General features: G+C 41.9%; 2 protein-coding genes across 2 annotated transcripts; both read right to left on the reverse strand.

Moving 5' to 3' along the window:
• Positions 1 to 960: 960 nt before the first annotated feature.
• Positions 961 to 17314, reverse strand: LOC124253122 (sulfotransferase 4A1-like). The gene is made up of 6 exons (XM_046686841.1): positions 17095 to 17314; positions 16337 to 16522; positions 14957 to 15277; positions 12854 to 12957; positions 2403 to 2583; positions 961 to 1800 (listed from the first exon to the last, which is right to left on the reverse strand). The coding sequence occupies exons 2-6, from the start codon at positions 16500 to 16502 to the stop codon at positions 1688 to 1690; spliced, it is 885 nt and encodes a 294-aa protein (XP_046542797.1). The 5' UTR covers positions 16503 to 16522; positions 17095 to 17314; the 3' UTR covers positions 961 to 1687.
• On the reverse strand, positions 5887 to 11034 carry LOC124253110 (zinc finger protein OZF-like). Its single transcript, XM_046686823.1, has 2 exons — positions 10182 to 11034; positions 5887 to 7569 (listed from the first exon to the last, which is right to left on the reverse strand). The coding sequence occupies exon 2, from the start codon at positions 7484 to 7486 to the stop codon at positions 6098 to 6100; it is 1389 nt and encodes a 462-aa protein (XP_046542779.1). The 5' UTR covers positions 7487 to 7569; positions 10182 to 11034; the 3' UTR covers positions 5887 to 6097.
• Positions 17315 to 17461: the final 147 nt, after the last annotated feature.

The following is a 17461-nucleotide window of genomic DNA, read 5'->3' on the forward strand; positions in this document are numbered from 1 at the left end:
CGATTCCTTAACCATCTGTGACGATCACCATGCCTACCTGTCTTGGAGGAACCAGAAACCGAGGAACCAAGGTTGGGCAACCTTCGTTTGGTCCAAGGGCCTCAGTAACCTGATCCACTAGTTGCAATTTGGTTTGTCGGACCCACATCCGTCCTCGACGATTGGAAAACACCTAGGACACGCCATGCAATGGTCACTTACGAGCAGTCATGTTAATTTGTTTGATGTTTAACGCCTCAGCGATTTTCCTGGTACCTGAGGGCGGTCCCTAAATAATCAAGTCTGGACCAGACAATCCTGTGATTTACATTAAGCATCGATCTACTGAATAAGGACACGATGACATGCATCAACCAAGTCTGCGAGCATGTCCATTCCGTGTGTCGCATATAAAGACAAGCATGGGTTGCTGAAGACAAATTCCATCCCGGATTTTCACGGGTCGGTTCACTCTCACTCATTCAGGTTACATATACTTACAGAGACTGATAAACGTTTAGGAAAGACGTGATTATTAGTTCGGTGATATTATATTTATTCGAACACGACTGTAATGTTACAACAAGCACAATATATGGAGATCATTTCATATAAACAACAGTCTAATCGATATTGGTGTATAAACTGACTGACTGAGTTTGGTTTTACGCCGCTTTTAGCAATATTCCAGCAATATCACGGCGGGGGACACCAGAAATGGGCTTCACTCATTGTACCTGGTGTATAAAAGAAAACAGTATATTGTGATGCACGACTACATCACCCAAGCAGTATGAGTATTGTGTTGACAAATGTTTGCACCACAGTGCTAAAATAGGATTGAGTGAGTTTATTTTACGCCGCAATATTCCAGCTATATGGTGGCTGTCTGTAAATAATCGAGTCAGGACCAGACAATCCACTGATCAACAGCATGAGCATCGATCTGCGAATTTGTGAGCTGATGACATGTGTCAACCAAGTCAGCGACCCTGACCAACCTATCCCGTTAGTCGCCTCTTACATGGGTTAGTGAAGATCCATTCTAACCCGGATCTTCACGGGTGGCTAAAATCCCCTTATTTTTGCCAACGATTTCGGCCAATATTACGTTAAACCGATACCTGTACCTGATCAGCATTCAGTTTCTTGCCGAAAAGGTTTCCATTCGATTCCTGGTGCAACGTGTTGTCAATGTTTAAAATACAAGATGATATTGTAAATATGTAATGATACATAAGAAAAGACCGGTTGCTGGGTGAAATAGTCGTGAAATATGTTGTTAACTACACAAAAGTGTTAATATCAAATGAATTGTTACTATGGCAACACAGCTGACAGAAATGCACATTAAGGTGTGTATGTCATTAACACATGCACAGGTGTCAGATCTATTCTCCATAGAAATAAAAAATAAAATAAAAAATATAAAGCATACAAAATAACTTCCATACAGGTGCTGATAAACACCATATAAAGATAAGAGCTGGACAGGTGCGTTACACAGTCAAACAAACACAGTTTCATTGTGATTTTAGTTGAACACACTTTCCAGTAAAAGATAAAAATGTAATTGATAATCAAGGGCACGCCCCCACATTGTTTGCCCGTGACATTAAACTTTCAAAGTCCGGGCACCACCTGTTCCCCATTTGTGACAAGCACTGGTTACTGGGGACCTACAGGTACCCGGTATTACATGATACAATCACAGAGAATACCTAATGTCAAGCTCGGTACCATCCAAATGCTCTCGTATTGCTTCGTCAAATTCTTCGTCTTGTGTCACTGTAAGCCAGTTCTTCCACTCGCCTACCTGACCTGCAAGACAAGAGCACTGGCATCAGGCACGACCTTTCGGCTACACATATTACTGGCACGATGTTGGAGTTGGTTTCATATTTTTCGCCAGTGTCGGCAACACTATAAGAACTGCCTGAAAATATCCCGTCTGGCCGTGGTAGATGTCGAGACACAGGGTTAACGACACACAATCAGCCATGGCAACGGTCAAGACAGGGTAAATGACACACAATCAGCCATGGCAACGGTCAAGACAGGGTAAATGACACACAATCAGCCATGGCAACGGTCAAGACACAGGGTAAATGACAAACAATCAGCCATGGCAACGGTCAAGACACAGGGTTAATGACACAATCAGCCATGGCAACGGTCAAGACAGGGTAATTGACACACAATCAGCCACGCCAACGGTCAAGACACAGGGTAATAGACACACAATCAGCCATGGCAACGGTCATGGCAACGGTCAAGACACAGGGTTAATGACAATCAGCCATGGCAACTGTCTAGACACAGCATAAATGACACACAATCAGCCATGGCAAACACAGCGCGAATACCCGGATACGCTGAGACTTACTGGTGCAGCGTATGCCATTATTCCGTCACTAACTCACCCTCGGTGTAGTACATATCTGGCGTGGTTGCCATGTTGTCACTGTTGGCCTCCTTCTTCACCCGTTTAGCTGGCTGTATGTGGCTGGCGTCACAACACGCTTCTACCAGGTCTGATATAGCTTCTTCATCCATATCAAGATCCAGGAACTTGCACAGACCACGCGTTTGTTTGTAGGGGTTCTGTGGAAATACCGAGGTTTAACAGAACATTTAGAAGTTTGGTTTTCTCACTATCTCAGACGGCTGTCTCTCTTGTGAAATCTTATGAACACGGGAAACAAACCTGGAAACACAAGAAAGAGGTTTCTGTCTAAGGGAGACAACGCTATACAGTGAATGGCTGTACCCAAGATACCTTCACCATCAGCGCCTTCTGTATCATCTGAAGACACAAGTTCAACATTATTTTGGTAGCACTGGTGGCCAAACGTCTTGTGTGCTGCTTTTCGCCGTTTGGTGTTGCGTCTCTTGGTCGTGCAAATAATTATAACAAATACATTGTAGTAGTCAGACGGCGAGGGTCAAGGACGGTTGCATTTAAAGTCTGAAAAATTAAATGTAGAGATGGCGGAATTTTGAAGATGTTTTCTTTACTTTTTTAACATGTCAAAGTGACTTAAAAGTTCATATCCTGAAATAATGGAACAGAAAGGATAATCGCGAAGTTTATCCAACTGACAATTTTTATAGTCGCGGAAAATGAAATATTTGTACAATGTTCAAGATATGTTCAAATGGAAAGTTTCTGACTTCTGACATGAATAACTAACTAACTACTACTGCTTAAATGAGTTTGACACAGTTTAGTCGCAGTTGTGATGTTGTTCTTGTTTTAAGTACCAAACATGCAATGAATAAAATATAATGACCAAACTCACGTCGACACGCCTAATAACTTTCATCATGACATATAAGGGGCAGAAGGGGCTGTGTGGTACATTGTCATCACATTTTGCGTGTCTGTGCCTCAAACGGCAATGTCGAGGTAAAAAAGTGCCCAGAAACATGTTTTTTCCGTTCTTCTACCAACTAGGAGATCCTGGTCGTAAATACCGCTTCGCAAACCCACAAAAATATGTCAATTAATCAATACTCTATTGGTAAGTGTACGTGTTATCAACATATATACCCAAATCCCAACATCCATTCACAGTTGCCCCAAATACACACAGTGGTGTCATGTGAGGTGAGAGTTCTTTATTTGAACTGTAGCCCAGAGGCCCGTAGTACAAGTAAAAAACAGTTACAATGGATGTGTGGTACAAGCGCGTTTGCGATTTAACAGTGCATGGTGTATAAACGTAGCAATATTCTGAAGTAGCTGTACATTTTCTGTTGACATTAGTTTGTAAAGGGAATTTGTAAAATGTGGGACAGGACCTGTACTTAGATGGTATATAATACTTTCTTAAGTCTTCATACTGTGGACAAATGAGAAGGACAGTGGTGTCATGTAAACACAGTACGGAAGTGAATAATTTATCTAACAGCGACCATACAAGGTCCAAGTGCAAAGGTCCGAGTTGGATAAATAAATAATTTATCATAAAAAACGGAACATCTATGTTACTCCCCACTACTGAGTGTACTTCTACCACATTTTCTGTACAATTTGGCCAATACTGAGTCAGTAATAGACACATAAAGCTTTTTCATCATGGCCATAATGTAAATTTAAGTTAGGTTATTGTAGAAATATGTGAAGCTTCAGTTTCATTGGACAAGCCATGACATGAGCTTTCTGATCTTGATGTACATGTATTGACAGCTCAGTGTGTCAGGTGTTAAATGTGACTTGCAGATAGAATCTAAAGATAACGTGTTATTACTAAACAGCTGAATAAATGAAAAGCAAAATATGACACATGTTGTATGCCTGAACAAGTGTATTCAAATTGACAATCTGACAGTGCCATCATAACTAATTAAACAAACAATTAGCTGAAGGACACGGGTTAACAAGAAATGATTCCACGACTGACAAATGCATATCAGTTATACTTTAGAAGACAATTGCCTCAAAATGTCAATAAAGAATGTTGTGTGTCATATACCACAATCCGAATTACCCAATATGTAACTTCTTTGAGTGGCATATCTAGAAATTTGGAAAGTCAGATGAGGACAAACTTTATGGATGAACAACTTCTTTATTCAGGTGATGCATCACCGAATAAAGACGTTGTTAATCCATAAAATATGTCCTTATCTACCCAATATGTACTATAAAAAATCATTAACAAAATGGACAAATATTCAGTTATTCCATGTCAGTGCCACACCTCCCTTCAGCGAAACACATCAGTGATGTATCTGGAATTGCACAGTGCTCAGATGATACTCGGCGCCAAGTCTTTAGCAGAGGTCTGTAACAATTCTATACCGGGAACAGATATATATTTTCCAATTCATGATAGAATGTAATAAAGTGGTGCCTTGGCTGAGGTGACGCATACTTATTTCAATAAACACTATTGTACCAGGATGTAATGTCATTTGGGAGACATATCAGATTTTATTGTTATCCGGTGATGGTGTTTTATGTATTTATAATATGATTATGCAAATAAATAGTATAAACATGATTAATGGCTAAACAAAAATATGTTTAAAGCTTTTATTGGTCAAGGGTTATTCAATAAACACAGTGATTATCTGCATTTAGATTTACTAAGCTCATAAAAAGGTTTTGTGGAGGGTTTGATGGTGAAATTTTACATGGTCTAGGTGCATCTCAATTATGTCCCTTTATGGAATATTGTCATATCTGAGGAAATGAGGTGGTTCAGTCTGGCCTCGGTTTAACTTGTGTATAATGCGATCAGAGTACCAGACTCTGATTGGGTATAAGTGTTTTTAGGCATATTCATAAACCTTAATGTCATAGTGTAAGTTACCAACTGATCTGTTTCAACAAACTAACTGAAAACATTCCCTACAATTTATTCCACTTTGGCAACCACACAACCAGGAGAATGCTGACTTCCCTGGCTAGTGAGGATGAGACTGGCTGCAAGATTTTATGTACCTGTAATATTATAATACTTTTCAAATGAAAATTTTAATTGACTTCAGTTGATTTGGTGCTTTTTGCCTGAGTTTGAAAAAAAAAATGTTTCGCAGGACGCTGGATGAGGGAAATAAATTTCTTAATTGTTTGGCTCCTCCTTCCTGAGCACAAAATTATCAGTGGGTTAAGTGAATAAGTTAAACATTTGATCTCATATATAAAATCTGGATCAGAATCCAGATATTGAACATGATGAATGGCCAGTCCCTCAGTAACAAGATTAAGTTAGGGTGCAATATTATACATGTTCGATAGAGTTCTTTTAATTCATATTCTCTCTCTTTTAACAGGTGAAGCACAATCCTGAATCATTTGGTTTCAAATTTCAGATACCAAAGATGGGATATTTCTGGGAAGAATCATGTGAGCTTGAGAGCACTGTGAAGATTCTGTTATTTATAGCCTACCAGGAAATACTGGAGAATCTGTATAAACTGGTTCTTGAAAAGTTATTCAACATAAGTTGTAATGAATCTGACACAGGAGTTGTAAATCAGTGCATCATTATGATCATGAGCCTCGTACCATGGTACAACACAGTATTACCTTATCATGCGTGTTGCTTCTCCACTAAACAAGATGCTGAAAATTGTATGCAGGTTGACCATCCAAACTACACCTCATTTAATTATTCACTGGATCTGCTTCACCGTGTTCATTGTGTTCACTGTGTTTGTGGTTTCTGTGTCTCTCCAGAAACCCAGATTTCTTAAATACTTTCCGGCAGACATCACACTCGTAAGACTGGACTCCGCTGTGATGTCGCCTCTTGTGTGTCTGAAGGTTGCTTGACCCTGTGAACGTCTTCTCACACTCATCACACTTGTAAGGTTTGACTCCGCTGTGGCTCCGTGAATGCATCTGAAGCTGCCCGGATGTTGTGAACGCTTTCCCACACTCACTACACTGAAAAGGTTTCACACCACCGTGGCGCTTCATGTGTACATTCAGACTACTTTTTTCACTAAATCCTTTCCCACAAACACTGCACTTACAAGGTTTCTCACCAGTGTGGCTCCTCATGTGTATGTGCAGCTTCACTGACCGGGCAAAAGCTTTCCCACAAACCCCACACTCAAACGGCCTGACTCCGCTGTGACTCTTCATATGTTCCTGAAGGTTACCTGATCGTGAAAACGCCCAACCACACTCCCCACACACAAAAGGCTTGACCCCACTATGACACTTTGAATGTTTCTGTAAGTTACCCCGTTGTCTGAATGTTTTCCCACACTCTTTACACTCAAATGGCTCATCTGTCCTGTGACATAGCATATGTCTCTGAAGGTCACTGGATTCTGTAAATGTCTTTTCACACTCATTGCACTCAAAAGGTCTTATCGTACTGTGACTTCTCATGTGTTTCTTCAGATTATGCCAGAGTCCAAATGTCTTCCCACATTCCATACAGACATAGTTAGACTTGACCGCACTGTGGACAATCATGTGTCGGAGTAGATGAGCTGACTGAATGAACGCTTTCCCACACTCCGTACACTCAAAAGGCTTCACTCCACCATGACTGATCATATGAGTGTTCAAGTTACTGGACTGAGTATATTTCTTCCCACAGATTGTACACTCATATGGCTTGACTCCACTGTGATACAGCATGTGATTCTGTAAGTTACTTGTCTGCTTGAACGTCTTCCCACAAACTGTACACTCGTAAGGTTTGAGCCCGCTGTGATTCAGCATGTGGATCTGCAGGTTACCGGTTTGTGAAAATGTTCTGCCACATTCAACACATTCATGGGGCTTGATTCCACTGTGACACAACATGTGTGTCTTTAGGTGTCCCAGTCTTTTAAATCTTTTCCCACACTCACTGCACTCATGACGTCGGACTTCAATTACACTGGGAAAGTTTGTTCCCTGAGGTTCTCTCTCACATTTGGTGATAGCGTTATTTATCTGTTCTAGGCTTGTTTCTTGTCCTTCCACACATTCAGCTTGCCTTGTGTTCTGGTCTCTGTTAGCGTTACTTATCTGTTCTTGGTTTCGTTTTGCCATGCTTGGATATTATTGCCTTGAGCATGTTTTCCTCCACACATCTTCTTCAGTTGGTGAACACCACATGTGAAACAAGATTACAACTGGAAAGGAAACACAAATATGATTATGATATGATAATCTGTTTTCAGTGCAGCAATACTCCAGCTATAGAGTTAAGCAAACTGATTCTAGCATACCTAGTGATTGACAACATGAGCAACAGCGAGTGAGTTTAGTTTTACGCCGCACTCAGCAATATTGCAACTATATGGTGTCTGTCTGTAAATAATCCAGTCTGGACCAGACAATCCAGTGATCAACAGCATGAGCATCGATCTACACGATTGGGATACGATGACATGTGTCAACCAAGTCAGAGAGCCTAACCACTTTCAATATTCTGGTTTTGAGAGTTTTGTTAAATAGTTTTCATGATGTAGGGGTAACGAAATAAGACTCAAAGTAAAAAATCAGGGAAGCAAGAGTTAGCATCCTCATTTAAAGGCCACAGTGATGTTAAAGTAATATTGCTGAATATAGCATAAAATACATCACCAGGAGTAACTGAACTGATCCTACTTCCTGTTGCTCATGCTGTTGAGGGGCGGTGGGGTAGCCTAGTGGTTAAAGCGTTGGCTCATCATGCCGAAGACCCTGGTTCGAATCCCCACATGGGTACAATGTGTGAAGCCCATTTCTGGTGTTCTCCACCGTGATGTTGCTGGAATACTGCTAAAAGAGGCGTAAAACCAAACTCAGTCAGTCAGTCATGCTGTTGACTGACTCACTGACTTGGATTAAAACACTGAAAGACCCTGGTAAATCCCAGGATGGGAATCTCAATAAGGTTGGCACTGTTGTAAGTGTCATCCATGACAGGTGGAACGAACAACCCCTCTCTGCTAGGTGGAACGAACAACCCCTCCCTGCTAGGTGGAATGAACAACCCCTCCCTGCTAGGTGGAACGAACAACCCCTCCCTGCTAGGTGGAATGAACAACCCCTCCCTGCTAGGTGGAATGAACAACCCCTCCCTGCTAGGTGGAATGAACAACCCCTCCCTGTTAGGTGGAATGAACAACCCCTTCCTGCTAGGTGGAACGAACAACCCCTCCCCTGATAGGTGGAACGAACAACCCCTCCTGCTAGGTGGAGCGAACAACCCCTCCCTGCTAGGTGGAACGAACAACCCCTCTCTGCTAGGTGGAACGAACAACCCCTCCCTGCTAGGTGGAACGAACAACCCCTCCCTGATAGGTGGAACGAACAACCCCTCCCTGATAGGTGGAACGAACAACCCCTCCCTGCTGGGTGGAGCGAACAACCCCTCCTGCTAGGTGGAACGAACAACCCCTCCTGCTGGGTGGAATGAACAACCCCTCCCTGCTGGGTGGAGCGAACAACCCTCCTGCTAGGTTGAATGAACAACCCCCCCCTGATAGGTGTAATGAACAACCCCTCCCTGCTAGGTGGAATGAACAACCCCTCCCTGATAGGTGGAATGAACTACCCCTCCCTGCTGGGTGGAATGAACAACCCCTCCCTGCTAGGTTGAATGAACAACCCCTCCCTGCTAGGTTGGAATGAACTACCCCTCCCTGCTGTTCTGTGGATACACAATGTACTCTAGAAATGGTCAAATGTAACATGGCATATTTGGGATTACACTTTTTCTGTGAAGTACAGATTCTAGTACTTGTTTGGGTTGAGTTCCATCCAGAAGTTTAACCCACGGTCTCAGAGTGAGAACCTTTAGCCATGTAACCCACTCATCCACTCGCTCAATGAGGCTTCCACAAAACGGACGTCTGACAACTGGTAGTCTAGAACACATACTTTTGTGTATCCATGTGACCTGTAAGTGTACATCAGCTCACAAGCCAATCTCTCAAGACACAATTCCTTGCAGAATGTGGCCAAATGTTACATGTCATAGTAGGGGATTCTCACTTCCTCAGTGAAGTACAGATTCTAGTAATAGTTATTTTGCCTACCCAACTGTTGAAGAAACGATGACAAAACTAAGAATGCCAATACATAATAAAGACGTTATCACACTTCTCTTATGATGGTCAGTATTCTTTATTAACAATAAATATTGACATTAGCAAGACTTAAGCTGGGACTGGCTAAAATGATTGATAATCCGAAATATCCCAAATATTGTTGATGGAAAGATTAATTATGATTATGCACACACACACACCCTCCCCCACCCCACCCCACCCCTCAAAAACTGTATCAGCCCCAGTTATCAACACATTTTTTTACATCGTACACTATGGAACACTCACTATTTCATAAATTTACAGGACCCTCGTATATTGTAACAACTCTGTAAATTAATAATTGTTCGCCCCTGGCATCCCTCGTTCTGTAATGGAAATTACTACATTTATGCACTTGACTTGAACTGACAGAAAAGTTTATTATATGAAAACAACATAAACATATACCTGTGCATAATGGATCATTGAAATGAAATGAAAATATTACACGAGACCTTGAGAAGCACGTAACACGTTACACCCTCACTGGCCACAGACATTTCCCAAGGGTAGACTTGTGATGCACCTCTGCAAAAGTGTAGTTGCAGACAGGGTTCAAAAGACAACCTATTGCATTTAAGCACTGATTTTAACCAGATAATCTTTAGGGTCACGCCAATGTTATTTTTGAAGCGGTTTCATTCTTAGAACATAGTGATACGTACCACGGTTCTACGTCAGACGATGGATCACGCCTGCACACATGACTGGGAAGACTGAAGCGACGTGCTTTGTTTTTCTTAAAACTCCTTACAGCGACAGCCCAATGGAAATGTCTTGCGCTGTCGTAGAGCTATGTCCGAAGGGAAGTAACTCTAAATATGGCATCGTCTCAATTGCTTTTGGATAAGGCATACTTGAGACAGTTCGAATCCCACAAAGAAACAGCATGTTCATGTAGGCTATGACTTTATTGAGATATATCAGTGACCTATATCAAATATTGGATGAAGGACTATCAGTAAATGCCAGTGATTAAGTACTTTGGTTTAATCCGTGACTAAGTACATTAAAATAATTTCACAAAGACGCTTAAATCTCGTATGTACTTCCTCTTGACATGCATTTGACATAACACTGTGTCGCCAAAGCTCTTGAAGCACAGTTTAGTTCACGTTCGTCAAGTGGGGTCAATAGAAACGTCGTGAGTAATAGAAAGTATGTGACTGATATAGCGTAAACTGGGCAAAACTTAATTGAGATTACGGTCACATCAAATTGATTTGAAACTGAATACCCCACCCCACAGTATACCTGAATGTACAACTAATTCAATAAAAGGTAGACATTTATTTTGGTATTTAAAAATCATTGCGGACACGTACGGAACCCCAACATACTGGTAGTTGGATGCGTGATACATGAATTATATGATACCATTGTAACTCGATTCCTTGATTCCCTAACGGAATTTATCATGAGACGTGGTACAAAAATGGTAACAAATAAGGGAAGCTGATACATGACTTCGTGGGGACATTACAAGGAGTGTTTGTTTTGTTTTCTATTTTTTCTATCAGTATTGAGTGAGTTCGGTTTTATGCCGCTTTTTGGATTATCACAGCTAAATCACCAGCAATGGGCTTCACAGATTGAACCGATCCCTGCTTCGGTGTGACGAGCAACGCGTCCACCACTGGACTTACTCCACCGCCCCTTTAATCAGTATTGAAGCCACCAGGTATCTGTACCCTTTTACTAACATGGACTTACGTAAAGGCCCACAACGTCAAGTTTTACTTTCAAGCGCCAGTGTCAAGACAACTCATTCAGTGACCAACATGTGAGGTCAAGGTCATAGTGAAGATATTTGTGAAGCACATTCATCAACGCCCTTTCGGGGCGGTGGGTAGCCTAGTGGTTAAAGCGTTCGCTCGTCACGCAGTAGACCCGGGTTCGATTCCCATATGGGTACATTTCTGGTGTCCCCCACTGTGATATTGCTGGAATATTGCTAAAAGCGACGTAAAACTAAACTCACTCACATACTCACTCAACGCCCTTTCCGTCAGACAAGACTATTCCTGTGTACGTAATTGGATGCACCGTGGAAGGGTATACTGGAAAGGTAACCACTAACTTGTAAACTAATCTACTATTTCACAACACTCAAGACCAACACACTTTCACACTTTTAGAATGACCAAATGAGTGAGTGAGTATGGTTTTACGCCGCTTTTAGCAATATTCCAGCAATATCACGGCGGGGGACACCGGAAATAGCTTCACACATTTTGCCCATGTGGGGAATCGAACCCGGGTCTTCGTCGTGACGAGCGAACACTTTAACCACTAGGTTACCCCACAGCCCAAGAATGACCAAAAAAACGAGAGGTCGCATCAAGATCAAGGTGCCACTTACCTGGTGACCTGGTGCTGTCCTTGCCCTGTTCGGACTCATGGATCGCCTCCGTGGTCAAGTGGATGGAGCGTCTGTCGGGAGAGGGGGCGTTGTTGGTTTCAGCCATACAAAAAGACGTGAAAAAATGGCACTTCCGGGTACCGACGAAAACGTTCAACGTTCAGGTGTTAGAGAGCTGGTCGGCGCGGTGTCATGAGACTGTGCCTGGATGAGTTATACAAGCCAAACGAGGTCAGGTACCTCAATAGGCTGGCGCCATAAAACATTCGTCCGTGCTTGTATATACAGCGACACACGGACATCTCGGTCACGTTACACACTCATCTCTTACATTTGCGCGTTTATACGACCGAGAATACATTATTGCATTATCTCTTGAATATGAAAACTGATATCAAACTGGTACAGTTACAGATTGGACAATTCCTGAGGCAAAACTGTTCGCGACGGTTTGAGGAGCACTGTAGGTTACCACGACATCCAGTGACCTTGCTTCACGTCACCGCCAGGCGCGCCTCGAACAGTATATTATTGTGTTGCAATAGGCTTTGTGACGCACTATAACATTGTTGTGCTGTCATGTGCTCCGGAGCAACCTTCTATAGAACATTTCCGGGATGAGATGAATAGACCCCAACGACAGGATCAGAACTAGTCGACTAAGGCAAGCGGCCAATCTTTATTTGACATTATCAACAACATCCTTTCGACTGTTTCCATCATCTGGTGTCTTCGACGCAATACAACAGGCTCGCCTACATCAAGGGGACTGTTTCGTCTCGCCTGGCGAGGCCTGCTCCCATTAGTTGTGTGAAGGTGTCAGAGAATGGGGTTTAATTTGCCACAGCATCAAAAGAGAAAATGAACAGTCTTTCTAATCAAAAGTTTTGATTTATGTTCATGAATTGTTAGAATTGAACTATCGACTCAGTTTTAATTGCCCATCAGTTTACATTAATGCACATTGGAGCTTACCGCCTGGGTGTCTTCAAAACGGAGAGTGTGTACCAGTAAATCTCGATTCTCTGTAAACGCCTGTTGATATTGCCTCACATAGTTGAACCACCCACCATAACCTGCTGCAACAGCAAGAAAAACGCATTTCATGAACTTTATAGCCACCTGCCAATAGCAACCAAATAACAAATCTTATGAACGTCACGGTGAAACCACCCGTCACAACCAAAGCAAGAAACAACTAAGTTCATGAACGTCACGGTTACACCATCCGTCACAACCAGCTGCACTGACTTGGGGTATTACACAAGACTCTTGTTCTCACAGGATATCCTTCGAATGACACATAAATCTGCCATTGGAAACAATTCGTCTATTCCATTTTTACCTGTACACTGAAAGTTCCGAGAATAAAAACATATCGCGTCATCCGAGCTAACCTGTATATTTAGTTCACAATTAAAAATATCAGCATCTTAGAAAGTGTTGATGCCATCATTCGTATTCAGATTTGTTCTGATGACAAAACTATTAACGAATAAAGCAAGTAAATTTTCAACGTTTCGCTGTCAGTAAGAATTAATGTCCTATTGTACAACATTGGTGAAACATTCCAAAACTAAATTTACACAAAGCCGTAAGTCAAAGGAGAACCTCATATATATTGTATTGTTTCAAATTATTCCAAGATCAATACAATACAATCCTCATGATTCAAGCACAATCTCATATCTGTACAGGACGAAACAGTTTGAGAGGGGAATATCATTACAGATTCAAATATCTATTCATGACCTTAAGAGCTTCTTTGAGTGGCATTTTTAGAAGTTTGAGATTTAGATAAGGACAGACTTTCCATAGAACACGTGAGCAGATGGAAGTAAATGTCCCTCGAGAATATCTGTGTACCGCTCACTGTTCATATTCCCTTGAAATACACAGATATGCCACCCCACACGTTAAATTTCGGACTTTACTTTGGGCGCTGATACAAAGGTTTTTCAGTTTGTTTCGTCCAGAATTTCAGTGTATTAGGAAACAGCCACACAGAACCTTTATCTGAGAAAATCACATTGTCCCAGTTACAATTTCTATGCTGTAAGCACCAGTTCAACCTTCGCTCCTTTTGTTCAGGTTTCATGATCGTTGATGGAATTCCTCGACTTTTCTGCCAACCCATTGCTGGAGCTCAGTTCTAATTGTCTCCTTACAGACATCCACAGTTCCTCTATCAATCATATCCAGCCTTAAGTTTTCTAAACTCCTTCGTTTGGTTTTAGAAACAAGAATACCAAGCCGCCTCCTGTCACCGACAGTCAATTTTCTGGGCCTACCTGCGCCTCCCTGGTGCTCAGTGCCATACCCATTTGCAATATTTTTCAAAACACGATAAACAGAGGACAAAGGGTTGCCTGTTCTACTTGAAATCATTTTAGTTGATCTGATGTCCTTGTTATAATACTCTAAAATCAACTACCTCTTCTCTAAATCATCCTTACTGAGGATCATTGAAAATGTCGTCTGCTAGCAAGTAAACAAAGGGGGATAACTCTTCACAAACTAATGAAAAAGGATTAAGGGAGTTGTCTGTCTTGAATGAACCAAGTACTTGATAGCTGGTCAAGGTTGTTTATACTAGAAATCCAATTAAACATATTCCTAAAATTCTTAATAATTTCTGGTCATACTATATATCCTGATATAATAATTAGTCACTTGCTGTCACAGGCCCTCGTGTCTTTGCGAGGATTAAAGATTTAGAAAAAAATATTTTGAGATGACCCCCGATTCAAAATACTTCATAGTACAATACATCATGACATTATGTATTGTACTGTGAAGCATTTCGAGTCGGGCTCATCTCAAATTTTTATATATTTAAAAAAAAAAAAAACTCCTCGCAATGACACCAGGGCTTGTGCTTGCTGTCCACACAGTTGACCGTCGCAAACCATTAAGTCTGGATTATGTAACTCTTTGCATAAGTCAGTTTTGAACAGAGGACACTGGAAAAGAATCTGCAGCTTTTCACTTGACATGACTAATCTAAAATGTCTTCAATGTGCAAAATATTTAATTGCAATATATTACTTGTACTTATGTTATTAAACCAACACTCACTGGAATGATTGAGAAATGCATCTAGGAAATCCTGAAAGGTCCTGTCGCCCCGTCCCCTCCTCCTCTCTGTGTGGAGATGTTGGGACACACAAACATCCTTCGGGTTCCGCAGGAGGTAGAGAATCTTTGGCTGGTGGGTGAGTATCTGTGATGGGAGGTAACGGAGAGGGTAGTGGGAATTTAGGACCCGGGGGCTGGGAAGGTCCGCCAGCTGGTCAGCTGAGGTACAGTCCAGCATGTGGAACTGACCAGTCCGGCCATGGTGGTCGTCTGTGCTGAGAGTCCAGAGCCTGCTCAATATCTTCCACAGCGAACGACATCCTGAGGAAGAAACGTTTGAGTTTTGAGTGAATTGCTTTTATGCCAGTTTCTTAATTGTTCCAATCATTACACAGCAAGTATTGACATCTTTAACGGACTATATCGACCACCGCAGCGAGTGAGTGAGTGAGTTTACATTGCTATACCAAGACGGACAGGCCGTGGGCAATTGCAACGTCGGAATCGAACCAGGCTTTTTTTTTTTGTGGCGAGCCAGTGCTATACCCACTGGGCTATCTCATCGTCCCTGGTTGAATGGGGTGTCAATGAGTGACCGAGTAATGGGGTTTACTTTCCGATACTGGAATCGAACCCGCCTATTTGCGTGACCAGCGACCGCTTTAACGTATCAATCTCCAAGACTGTCAACCATACTGTCAAGACGGACAGAACCGCTTAGGGACCGTTCGTAATTTATGGTTAATTTTGTACACATGTACTATGGGGGATGGTGGTGGTCATCAATTTTGTACATAAAATATGTTTAAAATTATGCTTAGAAATTATGGGAAGGTAGGGGTGGGGGGTCATTCACAATGTACATGCTTCTCCATCAAAATCATCATCAGCCCTTCTAACCATCAATTATGAACGGTCCCTTACATGTTTTATAAATGAATATTGTGTCATATATGCGTCACATGTTTCTTATGAGCGTACGAATACTGTTTTGTGATTATTTGTTAACGCAACGCTATATGAAGGAGGACCGTAAATAATGAAACTGGATCAGATAAACCACTTATTGACAGTTTGAACTAAAAAAAACACATTTCTGTTCCAGACCATCCGATGCATTGTCAACGAATGGCCAATGATTAATGAGCTCATTTTGAGCGCTTTACGTTTTTGTATTGGTATTATGGGGCAGCGGGGTAGCCTGGTGGCTAAACAGTTCGCTCGTCACGCAGAAGATCCAGGTTCGATTCCCACATGGGTACAATGTTTGAAGCCCATTTCTTCTGTCACCCGGCCTTGATATTGCTGGAATATTGCTATAAAACGGCGTAAATCTAAACTCATTCACTCACTCACTGTTTGGTATTGTTTCCCCCTCACCTGAATACGGATATCCAACGATGAAGACATCCTCCTGCCTCACTGCTAGATCCCTAATCTGTGTGATGTGTGAGTGCAGGTCCTTGTCTGCGGGATATACCGGAAACTCACACCCATTGTAGCCCAACAAGGGGAGGTAATTTCCAGGTCGCAACGTCTCACTCATGGACGGGCATAGATGGGCTCCTGAAGAATTCAAAATGGTGACATGGTACTTGTCCACGAAACAAAGAGAAATATAAATATTAACCTTTCTTAACTAGTAATATAAAACGCTTGTCCAGATCATTATTTCACAAAGCAATGATTGCTCTAAGGCGACCCCTATACTATAACATGGACTTACGACGGTCGTAGCGCTACGATCTCTCTGTGGAAGAAATCTCTGAAATTTTCTACTGAGAATTATCGCAAAACATATGTCGACCTAATTGTCTTCAAAATGCTTCAGACTGTTGAGGAAATACATTACACAGTTTAGGTTGTGGCTATAGGCTTGATAAAGCATATCACGGCATGAGATTAACGCTCAGATGGCGGAGAATATCCGTAAACACACAAGGTAACCATGCAAACACAATCACAGCGTCCATAGTAACCAGGGTAATGGGCGTTTGCCGATATGCCGAAGAAATTCTGATATTTCAACACAACGTTAAAAAACCAATATACCTTCCTTGCTGTACAGTGAGGTAGTACAACGCTGTGTTTATGACACCTTCGTTATACAGCTCACGGCTGTTATTTCGATAACCTACCTTCTCCTCAGACCTGCGGATCTGCATGAACAGCTTAGCCTTGGTGTAAACATGCCCGGCCGACAGAAATAGCCGACCGATATTCTCCCGGGCACTGGGTTAAACACCCTTGCGTTGTGTTCTCCTGACCAAGCTACCCAGTCTACACCGAGAGAGTGTGTACAGAGACTGAAGCAGTCCTCAAAGCAAACAGGGCTGTCCCCAAAAAGCATGTCAAGGACTGTGACTTCATTGTTGAATAGTTGCCATGGTTCATGGTTCATGGTAATCAACATATGATCAACACTGTAGGATATTAAGGGTTAACATACACGGAAGTCACTTTGAAGAGGTTTGTAAGGAGTATTGATTCCCTTATAGACGTGTG

Source organism: Haliotis rubra, unplaced genomic scaffold (genome assembly GCF_003918875.1).
Source record: "Haliotis rubra isolate DU_JTF1 unplaced genomic scaffold, ASM391887v1 Scf532, whole genome shotgun sequence".
Lineage (NCBI taxonomy): Eukaryota > Metazoa > Mollusca > Gastropoda > Lepetellida > Haliotidae > Haliotis > Haliotis rubra.

What these genes read in the sequence shown, in the direction of transcription:
- LOC124253122 (XM_046686841.1), bottom strand. Translation starts at nt 16,502, where the DNA reads ATGAGTGAGACGTTGCGACCTGGAAATTACCTCCCCTTGTTGGGCTAC. An exon ending in CGTTGGATATCCGTATTCAG is followed by an intron (nt 15,278 to 16,336) that starts GTGAGGGGGAAA and finishes TTTCTTCCTCAG; the next exon opens with GATGTCGTTCGCTGTGGAAG. An exon ending in AGATATGTACTACACCGAGG is followed by an intron (nt 1,801 to 2,402) that starts GTGAGTTAGTGA and finishes CTTGTCTTGCAG; the next exon opens with GTCAGGTAGGCGAGTGGAAG.
- LOC124253110 (XM_046686823.1), bottom strand. Translation starts at nt 7,486, where the DNA reads ATGGCAAAACGAAACCAAGAACAGATAAGTAACGCTAACAGAGACCAG.